The sequence below is a fragment of the Orbicella faveolata genome, unplaced genomic scaffold (genome assembly GCF_042242905.1).
Source record: "Orbicella faveolata isolate gen_17 unplaced genomic scaffold, um_ofav_v1 contig_34, whole genome shotgun sequence".
Classification (NCBI taxonomy): domain Eukaryota; kingdom Metazoa; phylum Cnidaria; class Anthozoa; order Scleractinia; family Merulinidae; genus Orbicella; species Orbicella faveolata.
In genome coordinates this window covers 19,798,353-19,820,604 of record NW_028301563.1, presented here as the reverse complement: position 1 = coordinate 19,820,604, position 22,252 = coordinate 19,798,353, and the positions used below count along the sequence as shown (strand labels likewise).

General features: G+C 40.7%; 3 protein-coding genes across 3 annotated transcripts in view; all 3 read right to left on the bottom strand.

The window, feature by feature from the left end:
- Positions 1 to 215: 215 nt before the first annotated feature.
- LOC149105197 (kelch-like protein 28) lies at positions 216 to 4,910 on the bottom strand. Its single transcript, XM_089272432.1, has 3 exons — positions 3,890 to 4,910; positions 1,878 to 2,314; positions 216 to 899 (listed from the first exon to the last, which is right to left on the bottom strand). The coding sequence occupies exons 1-3, from the start codon at positions 4,828 to 4,830 to the stop codon at positions 511 to 513; spliced, it is 1,767 nt and encodes a 588-aa protein (XP_089128558.1). The 5' UTR covers positions 4,831 to 4,910; the 3' UTR covers positions 216 to 510.
- Positions 4,911 to 13,701: 8,791 nt separating this feature from the next.
- Positions 13,702 to 21,424, bottom strand: LOC110045721 (uncharacterized). Its single transcript, XM_089270731.1, has 2 exons — positions 21,315 to 21,424; positions 13,702 to 16,053 (listed from the first exon to the last, which is right to left on the bottom strand). The coding sequence occupies exon 2, from the start codon at positions 15,662 to 15,664 to the stop codon at positions 14,651 to 14,653; it is 1,014 nt and encodes a 337-aa protein (XP_089126857.1). The 5' UTR covers positions 15,665 to 16,053; positions 21,315 to 21,424; the 3' UTR covers positions 13,702 to 14,650.
- The window catches only part of LOC110045704 (cytochrome P450 4A25-like), a 26,872-nt gene continuing 23,731 nt past the window's right edge, over positions 19,112 to 22,252 (bottom strand). The window contains exons 5-6 of the mRNA XM_020751324.2: positions 21,315 to 21,557; positions 19,112 to 20,594 (exon numbers count right to left, since the gene is read on the bottom strand). Coding sequence (XP_020606983.2) covers positions 20,356 to 20,594; positions 21,315 to 21,557 — 482 coding nt within the window. The 3' untranslated portion in view covers positions 19,112 to 20,355. The remainder of the gene's footprint in view (positions 20,595 to 21,314; positions 21,558 to 22,252) is intronic.

Sequence of the window (22,252 nt, the reverse complement as noted above, 5' to 3'; positions counted from 1 at the left end):
TTGAACCCAGTCGAAAGGAAAAATAGGTCCGCACTGCGTACATGTATGGACTCAACGTCCGAGAATGTTTGTTATTTTTTGGCAGTTTAAGGAAAGGGGTTGGGAGGGGGCGTTTATTGGGGTAGCACTTGTTGTAAGGGCGTTTATTGGAAACGGGGCGCTTTTACGGGACATGATGTTCATTTAAATCGTTTGTTTGTTTATCGGTCGGTTAGTTATTTTTTATTTTTAATCTGGCCGTTTGTTTTAGGAGAAAAGAATTACAGCAATACCATTGTCTATTTGTATCATCAAACTGTAAATTCTCTCCTCCGCGTCATTTTTGCAGCAAAAGCTCGTGCTAGTTCTGCGTCTCAAGTTCAACAAGTACGGCTTCCAGCGCATGCTATCTTACAGGGTGTTTTCTAAAAGGTTTATTTATCTTTAATGAAGTTGAAACTCAGTTCTCAGATCGTCCTTTGAAACAAATTTTAACTTTGAGTCCACACAGCAAGACTTTCATTTTAAGTCTTACAAGACCGGGGCGATTAAATTGTAGCTGACAGTAGTAATGCAGCATTGATGATCAAATCTTCCACTCTGCATGTCGGGAACTTCGGTCCAGCGGTTTTCCTGGGGAATGTAACATTCCACTGACTTTAACACAGGACCTGCTCTGTTGCCAGTCAAACCACCAATCACAAAAACCTTGCCAGCGTGCAGTACGGCGGAATGTTTCATTCTGGAACAATGCATCGGCGAAATGTGCTGCCATCTATTGAGTTTTGTGTGGTACACTTCACAAGAGCGGAGTGCGTTGTGCCCGTCACAACCACCAAAGATGAAGATGTCCTCATTGAATGACACTGCAGCAGCAAATTGTCTTCCTTCATTCATGGGTTGAACGAAAGTCCAAACATCTAAAAATAAAGGATATGACATGTGAAGATGATCGTGGTGTCAACAGTCATACACTGGAGTTCATAGTAAGAAATTTGTAGACAGGCGGGATGCTAAAGGTAATAAATGTACCACATTGGACAGTGACGTCTACACGTTAACCCAAGTCCCGAGTTCCATAAGACAAGTTATGTTAGATTCGTATGTAGTTTTAGCTTGGGAAGACGAATACATTAAGTTCCAGACTTCCACAGCACAGGTTGGTTTTTCTTTTTGTTACCATTTTGATCAGCCACACTTTTTTTAAATAATGTATGTGTTTCACATGCACTCTTGACGAATCAACGTATATAAAACAGATATTTTATCGATACAGTCCTGAGAAAGCTTGATCAATAAGATATACATGACAGGACTTCGTTGTTAAAAAGAACTTTGTTACTTACCAACTCAAAGTTCAGAAGTTTTAGTTTAGTTTTACAGCGCAAAGACTTTAACCCAGAGCACCAATATGTTTTAACCAATCGCAGCACGAGAACGTGCCGATGTTGTTGATCGGACCAATTACGTTGAAGCACGCGAGTGTTAGAGGTTGGAATATATCATTTTAAATACATATGGTCGCTAAATGCGATAATACCAAAACCAATGGTAAAACCAATATGAACTCGGCGCTAACAATTTCAACCAAATTGACCGCATGCAAAAATGACAAACCCAAAAATCAGTTTTCGATGAAAATCTTTCTCGAGGCGATTTGTGGACAACTTTTGGAAAGCCTTCGGGTTGAAGACCTTGCACTGTTAAAGGCGCTTTGTTATTAACAATACCTAACAATGCGATCTGGCGTTCCAATACTTCTCGAAAACTGTCAAATCATTCTAATCTGCTACTTGGCTGATTCGAGTTATGGGCCCACTGAGCTATCGATTTTTTTCCCACGTTTTCAATTACAACTTGTACACGTCCACAAACAAATATGGTCATTGTAGACTTACCTTTAGCTATATCATAGCATTCCACACTGCGAATCACGTCCGACATAACATGTGTGTTTGGAGTTTGAAATCCGCCAATAGCATACACATAGTCTCCTACCAACACTTGACAGTGACCGGCTCTGGGGCAAATCAAGGATGTCAGCTGTACCACACTTGAAGGGACATCTCTAAGTTTAACAGAACAAACGTGGGATGTACATTTGTTCGTCCTTGGATCCAGCCCTCCCGTCATAAGGACGCTACCGCGGCCAGTGAATACTGCACAGAATGAATCTAGCTCCACATCCTGTACTGCAGGTTGATGATCAATTGCATCCCATGTGTTCTTTTGGCCGCTAAAACGTTCCACGAAAGGAACTAAGGGATCTCTGACACAAACGTCTCTGAGACCACCGATGGTAAAAAGCTTGTTCTCCACGCTCACCATTTGAAGCCTGAAGGAAAGTAATAAACTAACATCACAACTACAAGTAGCAATATGGTGTAAATCGATAGCAAAAGAAATAAAAACCACCAAACTATAGAATCACGACAACTCAAATGAGATTTCCCGGGATTTTCGATGGATGTACCTGCACTTACTCATGCCACATCTGTAAATAGCTTTCAGTTAGTTTTTATCATTTTTTTAAAAAATAAAGTTAGCCCTTTTGTTCTTGAACATGGCTGAACGTACCTCGCCGCCGCCATACAAAAGTCGCGTCATCATTTTGCCAAGCAAATCATAGCAAACTAATGTCTGAGCAATTGCCGTACAGTTTGTGATAACTCCTCCGCACTAAAAGCAACGGCTAGCTGAAAATAGTTTTAGGCTAAACTAGAATAGGTTTTGATTTTGTTAACAGGACTCGCTGTTGACATTTTGATCAGTATGATCCAATTTCCTGCTTTGTTGATCAAATCCGTGCTGAAAGTTAAAGCCTGTGATTTACCCTGAAACAGGCAAGCTCAGCTAAGTTCAATTCAGTCATGCTACATTTTTGTCAGGAAACAGCAGTCTTGGGAGCAGTTTTTGGTTTTGTTACAGTAGCTGAATGTCATTTGTAATCGGTAATAAGGTCGAAAAATCTAGCAGTAACTTTATAAATTTTACTAGGCTACTTTTATTTTAAAACAACCACTAATTTTACGTGATATGGAGTGTTTTCATTTGACGTCACGGCAGCCATGTTGATGTGCCAAAAGAACGAACCGGCGACCATGTTAGAGTCCCAAACCAATCCTGCGAGAGTTCAACTTTTTTCTTATGTGAACACTTTCTTTTGTTCCAAAAACGTGCCATAGTCACTCTAACGAAAATTGGATTTTATTTACTGTCAAACTTATAAAACCGAGCACACCTAAAATATGTCTGGGGTGTGTATTGCATGTGTTATAACCAAATTGTAAGCGAGATCTTTAGAGCACAAAAAGACAGAAAATGGATGGGTTTCCATCTGGTTTTCGTTTTCGGGAGACTCCCGGATAATTCGGGAGAGTTAGCGTAAATGCGAAAGTCTAAATAATGGCTATTCTTTAGTATCCGTTGTATCGAGAGCCACATTCCTTTCATGGTTTGAGGGATTTCGGATTTGTGGCGGTTTTGAGGGGTAACAGAAACCTATGGAGGGGTTGCGAGCAGAAGTTACTTCTTGTCTGCCACCGAGAAGAAAAGAGAGGAAGTAGAGTATCTGTAGTCTGGAAGTCAGCGTGACCCCGATTTGGATGGTTGAGCTGGCGGTCGTACTGATGAAAATAGTTAAAAATCTCTCACACTCCCTTCGCTAGTGTTTAACCAGGATGGGAAAACAATTATGTCAATTCCTGTACAACTAAGATGGAGGAGACCCAATTAAATTTGTTTCCTGATCTATCGTTTCATCCATTTCTGTGGTTTACGTTGTCTGAAGATCTCGCTTTGTGATTGGTTATAACATAATAACAAATCCACCCGGCATATTTTTGGTATTCACGGCTTTGTAAGTCTGATAGTAAATGTGGGACACAAAGACTACGAGATTTTACGATACCTCCATCGAGGGATCTTCATGCGTGACAGATCCATCCATTTCTCCACAGCAGGAATGAAACAACAGACACTGTCGAGGATGGCTGAATTATCACATCCACCTGCCACCACAATCACTTCAACACTTCGGCATGACTTTCTTGCAATTATTTTGCCAACTTGTCCAGCAGAGGGCTCTTCTTTAACTCTTGGAAAAACCGTACGTTGGTTCAGTTCCTCTCGATCTAAATTGCCTTCATTGGTTGGCAGAGAAATTAACGGCAGCCGAATTAATTTCAACAATTCAGTAAAATAGTCTTTTCTTACTTCCGGATCATAATTTATCCATTCTTTTATGATATCAAGAAGTTGCTCTTCGTTTTCGATCTGTATATCGTCACTGGACAGAAATTTGACAATATCTTCTTTTGCCAACTTCAAAAAGGTTTCTGTTTTGGCAAGTTCGGTAAACTTTCGGTTGATATATTGGGTCACTGTTTCAGTCAGACCATCGCAAGAAAAGGCATCAGCAATCGTACGAATCGTAAAACAGTTTTCCATGTCGACTGTGCTCTCTAGAAATTGACAACATGCTTTCTTAATCTCGTCTACGAAAAGAAAATTGGACGCCTGTAACAGTTCAAACACATTTGCCAAGTCAATTTGTATCCGGCCTGTGTACATGAATTCCAATATGCTTTCCATTGCTGCTTTGCTAACACTGCTCAGAGTAACTCTTGTCTTGTCCTTTTCCACCATTTCTGCGGTAAACATGGCTAGAAAGAAGCTGCTGTTAGCTGCCAGAATACCCCTATGGGCTGAAAACTCCTTGTCATCCGCTATCAATTTAACATCACAAAATATTCCTGAAAGTCTCTGTGTGTTCAATGCCGTTAGGGTTTTGCTGGCATGGCCTTGTATTTTGAGGCAAGCTGAGTTGTCTTCGTTGCTAACAAGTTCCATGTTCTTTACTTCGACAAATCTGTCTGAAAGAATTAAGAAATTATGTCTTTATTGAACAAGCTCAGAATGAATCAAATTATGTTGCTATTTGCCCTTTTAAATGGTTACTGTTTCTGCTCTAGTTGGGTAAACTGACAGAAAAGGTAGCTTAAATCATGATAACAGAACAAAAACCATGGGTATCCGTCCAATTTATCGGGCTGGCTATGTGTGACCCAAAATCAACTTCCCTATCTAGTGCTCTGGTTCTGTTACTTGTAATAGGTCTTATGAATTCTGGTTTCGACACAACCGTAAAAGAAACAGTATGTTTTTGTCGAAGTTTGATTTGGCTTGCACGACTTGGTTTGCATTATTGTTCCTTCGGGCATATAACACTTCGAGTGCTTTGAAACAGAGAATATCACTCAGGCATCAAATAATTAACAAACATATTTTTTTTTGAACCCATTGGAAAAAATCCGCAGTGCTATATACTTAACATGTACTGTATACTAAGCTTTTTTGTGGCTAAAAATATTTACAATGGCTGCATGTTTGACGTAGGACAGGGGATTGCAATTTATACTCAATCGCAGTTATGTCTGAAAAGAAATCATGTCACATCACATCAATACTTCTTGATAGGAAAGAGGACATATCAGAACGTATTTTCTTACTACACTTAAGTCGACTTTAGACTCCACACATTCTACAGACGCTACGAAGGGAAGCCGGCTGTAACGCCGACTTCCGGCTTGAATTATTATCCGACCTCATTCATCATTTGCCCTAATTTCCCCGTCTTGCAAGAGCGAACCACGCTCTAAGACCTTCAACACCCTGATCCTATACTGGAATTGGAGCCTATGACAAACTATGCAATCTTCGGCACTATTCGTTTAGCTATTTCATTAAAGCTTCTAAATGATTGGAACATCGTTGGCTCTTTTACCAATTGGATTGCGACGTATTCGTTGTGTAGAATTACTCTAGGACCTAGATGTGAGAGCAAATCACAAGTAAAAGACGATCAGATAACGCGCTTGGTTAGCCAGCGTAGAGCCTTACTGCGTCCCGATTTCAAGTAGGGCCTGATGTGGGGAGCTTGGGCTTAGGCTAGCCGAAGCTCTTTTCTGTGTCAGTAACAGGGAGTACAAAGATGTCACAAGCACCTGCCTGAGGCTACCCATGCGATTCTTTTCGTGATACCTTTTCTAAAGCTTTAATCTGACTGGAAACATTGATCAATCTGAGAAACACGTAAATAGGCAGAATAAGGGAGCATCATCTCGAATCACCATTCAGTGAGACTAATTCGCAGCAACGTATAAACAAACACATAACCGCGCTCGGCTAATCTGGCTTGCGTGCGTGTTTCCTGATTCCCTTTCATCCAGTGTATTTCCGACTTCCTTTTACCGTTATCTCAAAATTTATTTTCGCTCTTTCATATGAAACGTTTCAAATAAGAATAAGTTTTACCGCAAGTTCAGTTTTATGTAAATTCAACATCTCATGACGTATTAAGCACCGCATTAAGCCCCTCTCGATAAACAGGTCTTCCCTCTGGAGCTCTTTATCTTTTACTAACCCTATTTCTCGCTGAATGCAGTAACTACTAACTCGCCACAGTTACTTTTGTAACATTTTGGTGGGTTTTCTTAGTATAGAGTCCTTGTTAGGGGGAGGGGGGGTACCCATGTCCCCTGTCTGAAATTCGCCACCAGCCATGTCGGCATTTCGCAAGATTCCTATGTCGCCTGTCGGAATTTCGTCTCAGAGGAGTTGTGTCGGGAAATTTGACCTTGTTTGATTAAAACGAAGCTACACGTATAACACATCATAATACCTCTGTTTATTAAAAAGAACCGACGCAGTGCTCTCAAGTCTCACGCATTGAACATGAGGCTCACGCAAACGAATTCAATCTTGCGCTCTCATGCTGAAACTATTATTTCTCACGCATTGAAGTTTCCTTGCTGTGTTAGTCAAGTACATATATAATTAAGTATCTCTTTGGATATAATTTACTCCTTGTATGCTTTGCACTTGCTTCGAACACTTTTCAGCACTAGGAATTCTTTTGCAGAGCCAGCATTTCTCCGGTCAGTGGGTTTAATGATTGCTTTATGGTTACTTTTAAAGCATCATATTTCGACTCAGAATGAAGACTTCTTAGCTACTTCAATTTTTCAAAATTGTCTAAGGGGCTCAGGGCATGCTGGGGGCATATTGGGGGCACGCTAACCTCCTAGGGGATGTGGGGGCATGCTCCCCCCCGGGAAATTTTGAAATTTAGACGTTTGGAATTGCTATTTTCAGCCATTTTCCAGTCAGTATTTGGACCTAAAGTACAATCGAACCTATGACTATTTTTACCAAGTTTATGTTTAACAACCGTTCTTTAACTCAAAATCTCAACGGCCTCAATCAGATAATCTCTCCTATCTATAATCTTCCTTTGAATTTGGCGTAACCCTTATCTTCTGCTGAAGACGAGAAGACCTTGGCAGCTTTCCCCTGTCTCTCTCTTCCTTCCATAATGCCATTTGTTGATAATACAGCTTCATAATCTTTTACTGGTGACCCACTAATAAAAGTATGAAGCAGACGGTCGAGGATCTCTTTCCTTTTTTCCTTAAGCGTGTTTTTAGGCGTTGTAGGGCACTGCTCACTCAGCTGAGAGTGAGAAAAAATACTCGGCAATGACGGACTCGATTTATTCGACGTGGACGTTTTAGCATATATCATAACGAGCCAGACGTTCTTAGCAACCAGAAAACAGACCTGGGATCCCGTGGAGATGTAGAACTTTTAGTCCTACATCTCCACGGGATATCCAGTGGCTTACAACATTCCAGTGTAATCATATTCCTGTCGGTGATCGTTTATGTGCCAGAAAACGCGTCAAGTTTTGCACGAATGTGTCATAATCGTAAAGTGTGAAATTATATTTACTGTAAGACAATTCCATCGTGTCAGAGAGATACAAAACATTTTAATAGTTGGCGATTCGGGAAATCGCGCGACTGACGTGAAGAATTTGGATTAAAAGAAAAAATAACGTTGAAACAAAGTGTTTTCTAGGTTGGGGCGCAAACGCCAGGTTAAAACTTAGACTTTTTGATACATTTCTTACTCTTGTAATGCTACGGAGCACGTATAGATGAAACGTTTTCGCTAATCTCAGTTATCACTGTTATTCAGTAAGCGAAGTGACTATGCCCAGCAGCCCAGAAATGCCCGAGAGTCAGAAATGTTCTCAGATTTTCCGCGGAAAGCCTGATTGAAACCTGTTTAGGGTATTCTCTGTATACATGTTTGTTGCTTAGCGATTCCAAAAATAATCTGAATTTTCTAATATTCGAATTCGAAAGTCATGTGCACCGACACTTTGAAAATCAGTTAATGTTATGGGCAGTCAGGAAATTATCTCAAAAATTATGTCAAAGCTCTCAAGAGCGATAGAAATCTCGAGTACATGATGTAATTCTTTACGAGAAATGCCGAGCGATTCTGGAAACAGCACGACGGAAAAATCACTATCACGATTTTGTTACATATCCCGAAGCACTCAGCAACTGTATTGCATGGACTTCAGCCTGGATGAACCAGAAAAGGATATGTAACATGTTCCTATAATGTCACGCACGAGGGTAAAATCACTATGACGATTTTGTTACATATCCCGAAGCGCTCAGCAACTGTATTGGATGGACTTCAGCCTGAATGAACCAGAAAGGATATGCAACATGTTCCTATAATGTCACGCACGACGGAAAAAATAACTATGGCGATTTTGTTACATATCCCGAAGCACTCAGCAACGGTATTGCATGGACTTCAGCCTGGGTGAACCAGAAAGAATATCTAACATGTTCCTATAATGTCACGCACAACGGAAAAATAACTATGGCGATTTTGTTACATATCCCGAAGTACTCAGCAACTGTATTGCATGGACTTCAGCCTGGGTGAACCAGAAAGGATATGTAACACGTTCCTATAATTTTACGCACAACGGAAAAATAACGATGGCAATTTTGTTACATATCCCGAAGCGCTCAGCAACTGTATTGCATGGACTTCAGCCTGGATGAACCAGAAAGGATATGTAACATGTTCCTATAATGTCACGCACGACGGAAAAAATAACTATAACGATTTTGTTACATATCCCGAAGCACTCAGCAACTGTATTGCATGGACTTCAGCCTGGGTGAACCAGAAAGGATGTGTAACATGTTCCTATAATGTCACGCACGACGGAAAAATAACTATGACGATTTTGTTACATATCCCGAAACACTCAGCAACTGTATTGCATGGACTTCAGCCTGGGTGAACCAGAAAAGGATATGTAACATGTTCCTATAATGTCACGTACGACGGAAAAATAACTATGACGATTTTGTTACATATCCCGAAGCGCTCAGCAACTGTATTGCATGGACTTCAGCCTGGGTGAACCAGAAAAGGATATGTAACATGTTCCTATAATGTCATGCACGACGGAAAAATAACTATGACGATTTTGTTACATATTCCGAAGTACTCAGCAACTGTATTGCATGGACTTCAGTTTGGATGAACCAGAAAAGGATATGTCACATGTTCGTATGATATGAACGAGCGAGGGAAAAATGACGATTTTGTTGTTGTTTTTGTTTCCTATAGTGTCACGCATTACTGAAAAATTTTGTGGTTTTTGTAAAATATCCTGTAGCACTCGGTAACGTAGAAATACTGCGAGGACGTTTGCGTGGGAAAAACAGAGCCGATTTATAATATGCGGCTACATGGTGATTTTACTATATATCTGGATTCGTCTTTCAGAAAACAGTTGGTGTACCATGGTCTTCAGTCTAGGGTCTAACCCACAAATGAAAATAGTGATTTAACATTTTAGTAGCTATCTAGTCCCCATACAATCTAAAAGCATGACAATGGGTGTAAGTCATGATATAAATAAAATATTAATCGGAAGACTTAACTTGGTGCGTTTGAGTTGTTGAGTTTTGAAGCTGTTGTCTTGATTCGATGCTCTGGGAGGTTGGTCACGGGCAGCGCAAGCTGAAAACACTTTCTGGTTCTCTCCGTCGTTCTTGGGTGAATGAATTCATGCATAAATCAAACGTGGCTGGCGGTTTCGTTTGGTTTTCAACAACTGTTTTATGGTTAAAGCGAAAACCAATCCAAATGTATAGTCAGGGCAGCTCCTTTGTTTCCCTTCCCGTGAAAAGAAAACCCACGCGCCTTCTTTAACTCCTCAAGGCAAATTCGATTGGAAACTGGCTCAATTTCGCGTATATATATATATATATATATATATATATATATATATATATATATATATATATATATATATATATATATATATAACTGCAGACAGTACTGTTTCGGCCTTCTGGGCCTCATCAGTGCAGTGCTGAAGACTGGGATGGAGGCTAAGCTTAAAAAGCCGCCCCAAATACTACACATGTGGTATATATATATAAGATATATGACCGTATATATATATCATATATATATGACCGCGCAATATTCCCGTGTTATGAAAATTTATTATAAAATATCAATTATGTGGCCAGATCATATCTGAAAATAACCAGGTTACTTTTGTACACAATTACTCTCACTGAAAGCAATTATCGCTAACCACAATAGAACCGCAAAAGTCTTGCGATGACAGCAACCTAACAGATAAATGACATCACCCAGTAGCAACCGGACCTGGCGAATTTTTGAGCTTCCAGTTAGCTCTGGCTCGTGATGAAGGAAGCCTGTGTTTCACGACCCGTCGACATCGCGCGTAAGAGAGGAAGACACATTTAAAACTCTGGAAATGCGTCTTCACTTCGACTCAGACGTTTAAAACGATCACTGCGTTCTCAGTTCCGAAATTCGTTGTCGGTCTACCGTGCCACTGGTGTCGCTTTCTCTATTTCGCTGGAGTAGTCTGTCTTTCGTCGCCAATTCATAGCTCTCATGTCGCCGTTTCAAGGCCATGTCGCTTGTCGGAATTTACCCCTAAAAGGCCAGGGTCTCAGTATACCACGCTAAGATTAAAAATATCCCCCCCCGTTCCTTTTATATACAGCCTTACCCTTTCTTGTTTGAATTAAGGCTCTTTGTGGAATTGACTTCTTTCCGTTCATATGCCTCGAAAGGAAACACTTCCCTTGTAGATTAAATGGGTTTCGTATTGGGAACAAAATCCAGGTAATGATTCGGGTGAGATGGGCAACGAGCCCAAGGAGAGAACTACGTCTGCAAGGAAAGCTATGCTCGTTCATCAGGGGTTTAGGAGGGAGGCCTCACCTTTTGATTTTTTGCGCAAGCAAAGTGGAAACGAAAACAAAAAAACGCCCAAAGTAACTGTGGGTAGTTAAAATAACAGCTTAGTGTTTTGATTTGCATTGAAATTCTGAATATCCGGTGGCTTATGGTTCGGAGTTCATTTGCGTTCTCTCAACTCAGGCCTATAGCAATAATTCAACTTAACTTTGATCATTCGGAATACCTTAAAAGGCAATGTAGCAGATTCTTTATTTGTCTCATTAGCATAAGCGATTAAAACGTTCCCTGGCTGATGAAAAATTTAGGAGATCCAGAGGGAACCACGCTCCAACACTCTGATAAAAAGAAGCGGAGCCGATGACGAACTATGCAATCCGCGACATCATTCGTTTAGCTATTTCATTAATGATTGTAAAATCGTTAGCTCCTTTATCAATTTGACTGTGACATATTCGTTGTGTAGAATTGAGTCTAGAGCGGAAATGTGAGACCAAATCGCAATTTAGGTAATCGACCATGAGATAACACCCTGAGCTACAATCAGGGACAAAAGTGTTGAGACATTCCAGTACAACAAACGATTTCAGTCAACAAAATGTCAAAACACAAACAAACAAACCTGTATTCGTCGATGTTTCTCCCTCTCTCCCCCCTTTCAATGTTGAAACACTCTTTGTGAACAATAGCATCCTCTTAGAATATTGCAATTGGGGTGGGGGGTGGGGGGTGGGGGGTGATATGTCTGGACAGGAAATTGGAAAATTGACCCGTCCAAGCAAAAACGTTCCTTTTAGGAGGAGTGTCTCGACTGCCTTACTGCGTCCCATTTCAACAAGTGAATGACATGGGAGTTGGTTGATTCTCACGAACGCAGGCTAGCACAAGTGTCTGCAAGATGGACTAAAAAGACTAGACTAGAAAAATTTCACAATCATTTGCCCGAGGCTACCCTAGAGCTTTAATGTGATAGGAAATATTGATCAATCTGAGAAGCACGTAAACAGAGAGAAGAAGGGAGCATCATCATTCACTGGGAGTAATTTGCAGCAACGTAAACAAACACATAACCGAGAAACCGCGCTTGGCTAATCTGGCTTGCGAGCATGTTTCCTGAGCTCCTTGCTGGAAGGAAGTCTATTTCCCACTTCCTTTTACCATGTCTTCAAAACTTAACATGCTCCGCCGCTAAACCTTTCATATAAAACTTTTCATATAATAATGAGTTCTACCCGCAAGTTTATTTTCATAAAAATCCGATCTCGTGATCTACTAAGCCCCGCATTAAGCCTCTCTCGATATACAGTTCTTCCCTCTGGAGCTCTATATCTTTTACTATGTTCTGTCTCTCACTGAATGTAACAACTACTAATTCGCCACAGCTACTTTGTAACTTTTTGGTGGGTTTGTTAGTATACTGAGCCAAAATTAAAATTTTCCCCATACCTTTTATATATAAGCTTACCCTTGCTGGTGTCATGTTTGAATTAAGGCTCTTTGTGGAATTTACTTTTCTCTCTTCAAATGTCTTGAAAGGAAACACTCCTCATGTGGGCTTAATAATGGGTTTGTTATTGGGAACAAAATTAAGGTAGTTGCCCTGGAGAGACTGAGGCGTTATGCTTCACAAAGTCTGGAACAGAGACATGAATCTCTGTTTGATTTGGAACAGGATATCAATTTACTGCAATGCGGAAATCACATGTCGTTGATTACTATGGCATAGGTTATAGGTTCACGTCTTACATTTTGCAAAAGTACGCCTTCATTAAACGACGTGATCAAACATTTGAATTAAGGCCCTTTGTGGAATTGACACCTCTTCGTTCAAATGTCTTGAAAGGGAGTAGACTAAATAGGTTTCGTATTAGGAACAAAGTCAAGGTTATGAGCCAGGTACATAGCCTAATGTTCTTATTGTTCTCCTCAGGAAAGATTGCGTAACGCGCCCCAAGAGTAGGCGGATGTTAATATTGCGTTTGGGTGGAAAGCTATGCTCGTTAATTGTTTCGTAAGGCGGTCTCATCTTTTGCGTAGACAAAGAGGAAATGAAAACCAAAACGCGCAAAGCAACTGGGGGCAGTTAAAATAACAGCTTAGTGTTCGAATTTTGATTTGCAGTGATATTCTAAATATCCGGTGGCTGGTGATTCCTGTGTTCATTTGAGCATATAGCAATAATTCAACTCAACTTTGATCATTCTGAATATCTCAAAGCGCAATTTAGAGTTCTGAAGAATAAATATTTAAGGACCAGGTCGACGTCATTACTTAAGATTTCTTCTTTGTTTGGTGCTTTTATTTTGAAAGTAGCTCGTTCGCGCTCAGTTCGTCCCGTCTTTTTACAGATCAGGTGCAGAGATCGTTAGATGGATTTTTTTTGAAAAATTATTCCGCCCGAAGGTAATGGAGAGGAAACGGTAATCCGCACACGTTGAAAAAAATTGGCCAATTTTTTCAACTTTGTTAACCGTAATCCGCCATCCTTGGTTATTGTTTGTTTTCTTTTGTTCAGTCTACCTTAGGAAAGTATTATTTTGAACTTTTCTTGAGTTTAAAGTGGTGAATGAAAACGAATTAAAATAACAAACATACTTTGTACATAAATTTACTAAGCATCCAGTCAACGTTTCAGTAAAGTTCCCGATTTTCTGACATCTTTAACTATATCATTCCTAGTCTATCGCCCAGCAAGGTACTTTGCCTCCGATGTTCTCGATATTTAACAATTATTCACCGAAGTGGAGGTGAAAAGTGGTGGATATTACCGGGAGCGGAGAGGTCAATAACTAGCGGACTAGATAACACTTTGCTAATCACCTCCGATCGAGTTAACCAAACAGTAAATCGCGAGCTTATAGAAGTCTCGAGCTCACAAAGATCTAATTTTTAATCAAAATCCAATTTCCCTGTCTTGAAAAGCCTGCGAGCAGGCTCACGTTGGAGCGCAACGCCGCGAGCGCGAAATCGAGCGGCGAAGCCGCGAGACGAGAAAACGTGAAGGGGTAATATGATCGCGACTTTAAAACCAAAACAGACAGTTTCACGGTTCGGCGATCGGCATAGAATACATTTTTTTGGCTGTCTTATAATTCATTGAACTACATGTAGTTTAAAAATCTTCAAAAGGAAATGGGGGAACTTCTCGAGGTAGAGAAAAATTTTCTGTCCTCTTCGGGTTCGAATCAACGACCTGCGGATTAGAGCACCGTCGGGCCGGGTTACCTCGTGTGGTGCATTATTTCCTTCTAGGGCTGATGCTCAGAGGGAAAATACTTGGGCTTGTTTCAAGCACGCCAAATTACTTTCGAGTTAGCTTTCTCCTCTCTAACACCAACACAACATGGACTGTACAGGACACCAAATAATTACCGCACTATGCTTCAATAATAAAATACGTGTTCTTCGCTCAGTTGTTTGTATCCTGGAGGCTGTTAAGTTATTCAATTTTGCCTGACAGTTTTTTTTTTGCGTTCTCTAATCTATTTAAAATGGTGCAATAAACCTAAGAAGTACTCAAATTTCTATCACACTGTTTATTCTAAAACTCTTTTCCTACATCCGACAGAGCTTTGCAAACTGCTAGGTTCCCTTTGATTAGTCCTTCGACAGCGTAAGGAATATTGTACTTGGCACAAAATCGCTTGAGAATCTTGGATGCCAGTGGTAAACTGTGGCGCGGCAGTGTGGGCCATACATGATGCTCCACCTGGTATGCAAGACCACCGCTGAACCACATGTTAAAGACTGTGGGTGTGATATCACGCGTAGAGCGAACCTGGATGCGGACGAAGTCGGTGCCCTTCATCTCCTCACTCGTAAAGACTTCCATTGCGTTATGACCGACAGTGAACACTACTGCAATGAATAGGCCACCAAGTGACTGACATACAAGTACAAAGACGACGCGAGAAGAATTAGTTTCTAGCAGCGACGTGATGTATATCACTGCCAGATAATGAATTACCAAGGTGGTAATCTCTGAGATCTTCATCGCCAATCCACCCAGGTACTTGTGCAGCGGCTCGAACTGAAACAGCAGCGATTGTAGTAACCATGACATCCGCGCAGCAGCCATTAGTGGCAAGTAAAAGAATTTCTGGTGCCGAACCATGAACCTGGGATGGTCCTTGAGGTCTTCAGAGTCGCCTTCGATGATCTTCTCTGACCACAACAGCGACGGCATTGTTAAGATATCTGGATCTCCACCAGCTTGGGTGTGTACCACGTTCGGTGAGGCATGGTGATGGTTATGCTTCATCTTCCACCAAGAAGTAGAGAACCCCTGACATACGTTGCCGATGATGAGCCCAGCCAAGTTGTTGTACATACGGTTTTTAAATACTTGGTGGTGAAGGAAATCGTGAGCGAGCCAACCACACTGCTGCCAGAAAAGAGCTAACAAAACACCGCCTATGATCGCACCAGGCATGCCATTCAGGAACACAACTGCCGCGATTGCCAAGCCGAGTATGACAACGTTGGATGCCACCTTAAACGAATAGTACAGCTTTGAAGATTCAAATGCATGGGCCTTCATAAGCTCCGACCTCATAATCTAATATCTTTCCTATAGTCCATTTCAGTATCTGTCGAAGAGGAGTTCGAATCTTCTGCTAGCTCGCCAACGTAGAACCGCGGCAACCAGTTGTAGACTGCAGCAGGGTGGAAGGTGCTGAACACATCGGTGGCATCTTGCCCCGCGTGAGTGAAAATAATGTTCCCTCCAGGATGTTCCTTGCCAAAGTTGGACACATTGTAAACTTTGTCCTTGATTGCGATCCATGATGGTGAGCCGTTAGTGCCGTTGTGTTCCTTTAACTCCTTCTCAGTGATGGAGACTTGTTCGTTTGCTTCCGTCGTGGATTTCCCATCTGTTTCGGTCACCATTGCACTTTTACGATGAATAATGTTGGGTGCCATCATGAACTTATTCTCCTTGTGCTGAAGAAAAGAAAAATATGGCTTGTTATTCAAACAGGTAATTTATGGTACTCCACCTTCGTCAAAAAACACAATTGGTTCATGTTTAGCGTGCGTATATCGAGTTATGGATGCACGCGGGAAGTGAGAGCACGAAAGAAGCGTAAGAGCTGCTCGTGGCGCAGCCGAGAGCAACTCTAGCTTCTTGAGTGACTTCAACCGTTTCCAATTTTTCCAGTTTTTAAGTTAAAGTTTTCAAAATTCGCGACTTAACCTCAAATGTATCTGGAAACAATTTGCTATGACATGCCATTATATTCGGCACTTGATGTTTCCATATCAGCCATATTTTGACAGGTATGTTTTCCATATTTAAAATTTAGAGTTTTTTTTTTTTTTTTTTTTTTTTTTTTTACCAAACAATTATTTTAAAATGTTTGGGACTTTTTAGACTCCTGCTCTTTTAATTTTTGACTTCTTTTGAGTCACTGGTTGTTTTCTGATGTCTTGATTGAGAGCTCAAGCATTTCAACGCACGCAGAGAACTCAACATCGAACAGTTATAACGAATAACATGGCGTTTCACTTGTTTTGGCAAAGTCCAACGTTTTGTTTTGTCGTCATGAACCTGCTGTAAGTCCGATGCCAGTTGATTGCTGCAAAGCAACAGTCTAATGTCATAGCTTAAGTTGGACGTTCAAGTTCAAGTACAAAGTTCGATGAGTAAAGTTGATACTAAATCACAATGTTGACAACTGTAAAGTTGGATGCTGAGCAAACATTTGATGGAGAAGGAAAAAACCCTAGACATCAATAAAACTGAGCTGAGTTTTTTTTACACAGGATGCTACAAACAGAAAGTACATTCACATTATGATAGCCCAATTGATTTTTCCTGATGCAAATTGGTGAAAAATTGTGAGAAATTGTAAGCGATGGAGCAGAAGAACAACCTGGAACTATTACCTCCTGATTCTCAAAGCGAACGCGTGAAATAAATCATTCACAATTATTACATTTCATAGAAATAAATTAAATTAATTCACGCTCTCATTGCATGAAAAATCGAGAAAATAATTTACCTTTAATTTAGCTCTCAATGTCAGAAGAAACTGAAATAACAGTCACTATCGCGTCGAATGACTATTGAAAGCGAACTAAATCAAAATCCCCGTTTATAAAAGGGTTTTCACTTCTTTGGCAGTGTTCTAATTTTGTTCATTCTAAAAGGACTTGGGAAATTTGTAAAACTGAATTACAATCCTTAAAGTGCAGTCAATTAGCGCTAAAATTTTCGGAAGTCACTTTATCTAATTAATTTTCGTATTTGTCATGTCACCTAGAGATAACGTAAAGTTTGCGGAGAAGGGCTGGATCAAATTTCGTTTAAGGTCATACAAAATATAGAAAGAGTGACTACACTAACACTCTCGAGCCAAGTTGACGACTATCGTCGCTCACAGAAAACGAAGGTGACTACGGGCTACAGTTAAGTATTCGACAACATTTGATCCCTGTTAAGAAAATGCTTATTAAGTCTAATTATTCCTCCAGACGAATAGGCTTTTTATTCCATCTGAGCTTATTATTATTCTTCGTTTTGCGTGACAACGTGACGGTACCAGCGATATTTTGCATAACAAGCACTGAAACACTAGCGTGGCTGCGTGGTATGATGTTGTGATTGCATAATCGGACAGTTAAGAAGGTCGCTCAAGGGCAGAGTCGATCTGCATGATCACTTCCAAACAACTTTTTTGTGCATGAAATCTAATTTTCAGCTTAACACGGCGATCAGACACCAATGCACACTATTTTTGTTGGATGAAAATCATTTTCCTTTAAAACCGCTTCAGTAAAACGAAATGAAATAACGGGACTTAAATATCCGGACTTGTCCGAGACAAGTTGCACAACACCTATTACTTATTTCTGTGCATGGTGAAAAGGAAAAATCTAATCAAAGAAGGCTCAAGTGTCGGCACGTGGATTAGAAGGTCGCGAGTAACCTGGGTACCCGTGTTGTGCTCGTGATGATCTCGTGTTCGCTCGTGTGAGTACGACAGGGACCTTACAGAACAATCGCTCTGCACGTGCATTTGGCACCTCTGTACATTTCTTAGCCGTCCTCGGCAAACGACTTAGTTTTTAATACATTGCTTCTCGTATTTAGTACTTGAAATTGAACGCCTACATCAACAATTTCCAATTATTTTTTTTATAACCGAGAGACACTGCAGAGATCTACATAAATGCAAGACTATGAAGCAAAACTGATTGGCGACGTTCTCGGTGTCGCCGTCGTCACTGTGTAAGGTTCGTAAATATCGATCCTGACGGTCATGCAAGACCATTTTACCTTAGGAATCGAACACAAGGTCTCATTATTAAAGTGTGGTTTTTACCGAGGCAAATCATGTAATATAATATACAGAATAGTTTTCCCTAGGAATTTTATTGATTGTAATTAGAGCTTTATGTGCCTAGACGTCAAGGGGGGCAAATTTTCCAATTGACCAGGCCGCACGGGAGTGTTGAATGAATTCGTCGTTATACGACCCTCAAGATCGTAGCTGACGGTGAGGCACTAAGCCGATAGTTTCTTTTGGTGACTTGTTTGAGTCATAGACTGCTAAGGACTTCTTGGGGAGCATTATCGACACTATCCAAGGCTTTCATTTCTGTGTCAAACAGACTGTTTTTGGGCTTTTCATGGTTTTAGTTCATTGTGTTTTCATTTTACTGTATTCTCAGCCTTGTGTATATTTTCTTTACATATTCTTGAAATTTCCCCAGGTACAGCCTCGATGTTCTAATGAAAAGATTCTTATAGAAAAGAGCCTGGGGCGTTTGGGGAATTAAATATATTGGCCTCATTCGCATAAGTTGTCATTCACTGTCGACCGCTCCCTGGCACTGCATGGTCCATTACGTTTTATATAATATGTCGAATCATTCTCGTATTTTGATTGCTTCTTACTCGTGCACTAGGATTGTTTTCCTCTGCACTTGCGCATGCATGATTTTTTTTACTCCGTGAAACATGCTTTATTTCGGCTCGGTGAACGTAGGTAATTGCTTTTTTTTTTTTAATTTATTTATTTTCAGCAGTGGTCGTGTGCAGTGAATGAATTTTTTGGTACAAGTATGCTCAGTTAAGTAAAGTAAAGTAAAACTTTATTTAGCCAAGGTGGTCCATTCAGTATCGTGGTTGGTATCCAAAGGGGCCCTGGTAATGCTTGCAGGATACTTTTTTCAAAATCACCCATCACCTGAGTCTCCTGCGCTGTTGGTTTTTTTTGGAAGACTTCTACCGGTCCCCCTGCCCCGTTCAAAAGTCAAATGGTCCACCTCTTACATAAAATCAATTCTATGTTGCCGTGTGTCTGTTCAGTAAAATAGATCACAGATGACATCAAAATGTGGTTCTTACCACCCAGGTCTATAAATGAATACCCCTAGATTAAATGCTCGGGTAACCCTGCGATGGGCTAAAATCCACTCTAGAGTTTCATGTAATGGAGAGCAAACGAAAAAAGGAAACCGACTGGAAAAGTTATAACTCTGATTTTTATACCTAATCGTACCTTTCTGGTACGCTTCGGTGCCATATCAGGCGAGTTTGGCAGAGAGATGGTTGGTTTTTTTGGCGAAGAGCAGTCGAGCCAAAATACCCATGGTGAGACCAAACGAGTCTGATATGCCGCCGAAGCTTACCAAAAGGGTACGATTAGGTACAGCTGTATTTACCGTACCCAAATTCGGCCAAGTGACTATGATATCATAACAATATCATATCAGTGACTTAATGTCCCAGGTTATCAAGACAGTCGACACGGCTTCTAATTGGCTAATCGCGAATATGGGTACGGGAAAAAAGATAAGGGTACGCAGAAATTTGTCGTCCATTCACTATGTGGTGTACTGGTTGATATCAGTTGATATCACTACTTTAATACCATTAGTCTGCATCAGAGTAAGATGCTATAGCCATTTTAAGAGACTAATTAGTACATCCTGGATAACGTGCATGTTTCTCAATTAGAGTGGTTAAGTCAGTTGCTTTTTTTAAAGCATTTAAAACATGCTATTGCATAATTATAAAATTAAACGATATTACACTGCTGTAATTTCACTTGCATGCGACTTGCTGAAAATCCTCAAGCAATAATCCTTGTAATAAAACAGTTTCTACAAAGCGCAGAAATGAGATCCCGAGAAACACAAGAAATCACTATTCCGCAAAAAGTTAGCGTAACAGTGAGCTACAGAGTAGACGAATTATGAAGCTCTTGTTGTAGTACTTATTTCAGCGTTTTCTTATCATGCATCGTTTTCAACAGCTCTGATTCGCAGTTGCAGCGAAGGGAATGGCTTGGCTGTGAGTGACATTTTTGGCTTGACTTCCGGAAAACCAGGAACAGGCGAAAAGATGAACCTCTGAAGAAGAGAGGCCAAAACAAGTCGCATCTCAGCCATTGCTAGCTTATTTCCAATGCACATTCGAGGGCCAAATGAGAATGGCATCAGAATATATCGCACCAAGGACTCCTGTTCTTTGGCTAAAGAGTGAAAGAGAATGGCAACTTCAGCATAACGACAAGTCATACAAAGAAATACAAAACACCTTGTTTGATCCGGAAAGTCAAACTTACTAGGAAATAAAAGATCTAATTTATCTGCTGATCAACTGCCCACGAAAATCCTATGATATCAACAGTGGTGATTTTCCGAGATAATGCGACACAAGTTAAACCATGGCTATCACGTTAATCCAAGATGACGAAAAATCGATAAAACGAGATGTTACTATAAATCTTAGTGGATGTGATATCACAACCGAAAGCCATTCATTTAGTCTTTAAATCGTGCATCCAAAAAGCGTTAACTGTTTCACTGGAAATTGTGTTTCAATCATGTTATGATATTGACGGCAAAATTCCCATGATCACCTCTTACATTTTACAGAGCGCTAGCTGGCATGTTGGATCCGCCATCTTTGATTTCAACACAATTTGAAACAAATATAAGGATGCAAGACGGTTTGAAAGAGACTCTTCATAAACTGAAAGCAAAACGAATCTAGTTTTTGATTAGTAAAGACAAATATCGCGTCAATTAACGTGATCAAAAAGTTGACATGATGGGACTATACACAAACTGTCCACCACTCCTCCCCCTCCAGCCAAAGGCTTAGTAGCTTAATAGTTGCTTAGACACCCTTCTCCTACTGTTCCTGACCGCTTGCAGGGTTCAAATGAAAGGAAACAGTAATTACTTACTCAAGTTCTCAAATCTCTCAGGTTTGAAAGTTTCTGGATCTTGCCAATACTTTTCAGAGCGATGAATAACGTGAATTCCAATCAGAAAATGAGTATTGGCAGGGATGTGGTAACCACCCAGAGTGTCATCCTGGGCTGATTCTCTGCCAACCTGGGTCACAGCAGGATGTAGTCTCATGGATTCCTTGATGACGTTACTCAGGTATTGCAGCTCGTCAAGTTTGGCCCAGGTTATATCGGTTCCTGTCGTGTCAATTGAAAAGAAACGTTTTCATCCAGGTAAAGGAGAAGGTCACCCTAAAAAGCTTACTTTTTTTGTCGCCACCTATAGCAAGTACACATTGAGTTTTTCCACTCACCGGAGTTTCAGCCGATCTGAACTGCCAGCGATCCTGAAAAACTTCGTCTCGAACGAAGCCCAAAACTCGACTTTAGAGCCCGCCACATTGAAACTGTACTTGGCAGCCAGGTCGCGTTTATGTGACGTCATTCCGTCCAACTCGAAATTGGTGGGAAGCTGAAAAACCTGCAACTGACGTGGCAACCTTCACAAAGTCAGGAAAGTGTATTTTTTCAACCGATTATCCACTTCATCATCTTCACTGTGGAGCACGTTTGGCTTGAAATAATACGGCTCAAGAGCAGCCATAACCTATAGGACGAAATGATGTCACGAAAACGCGGCCTGGCTGCTGAGCACTGTTCAAAACGGCGGCAACAATGCCGAATTTCAGGGGTCTTTGGAGACAAATTTTATAAGGAAAACCTGCACTTCAGAGGCTGAAACTTCGGCGAGTGGCTAAACTTGGTGCCAGGTTTTTATCAACGTTGACCAAAAAATACGTTTTTTGGAGTGACCTCCTTGAAAATCCCCGAACCCTCTTAGGAGTTACTGAGTAGAATAATGTGTGAGTGACGTGTGATCATGACGTAGGATA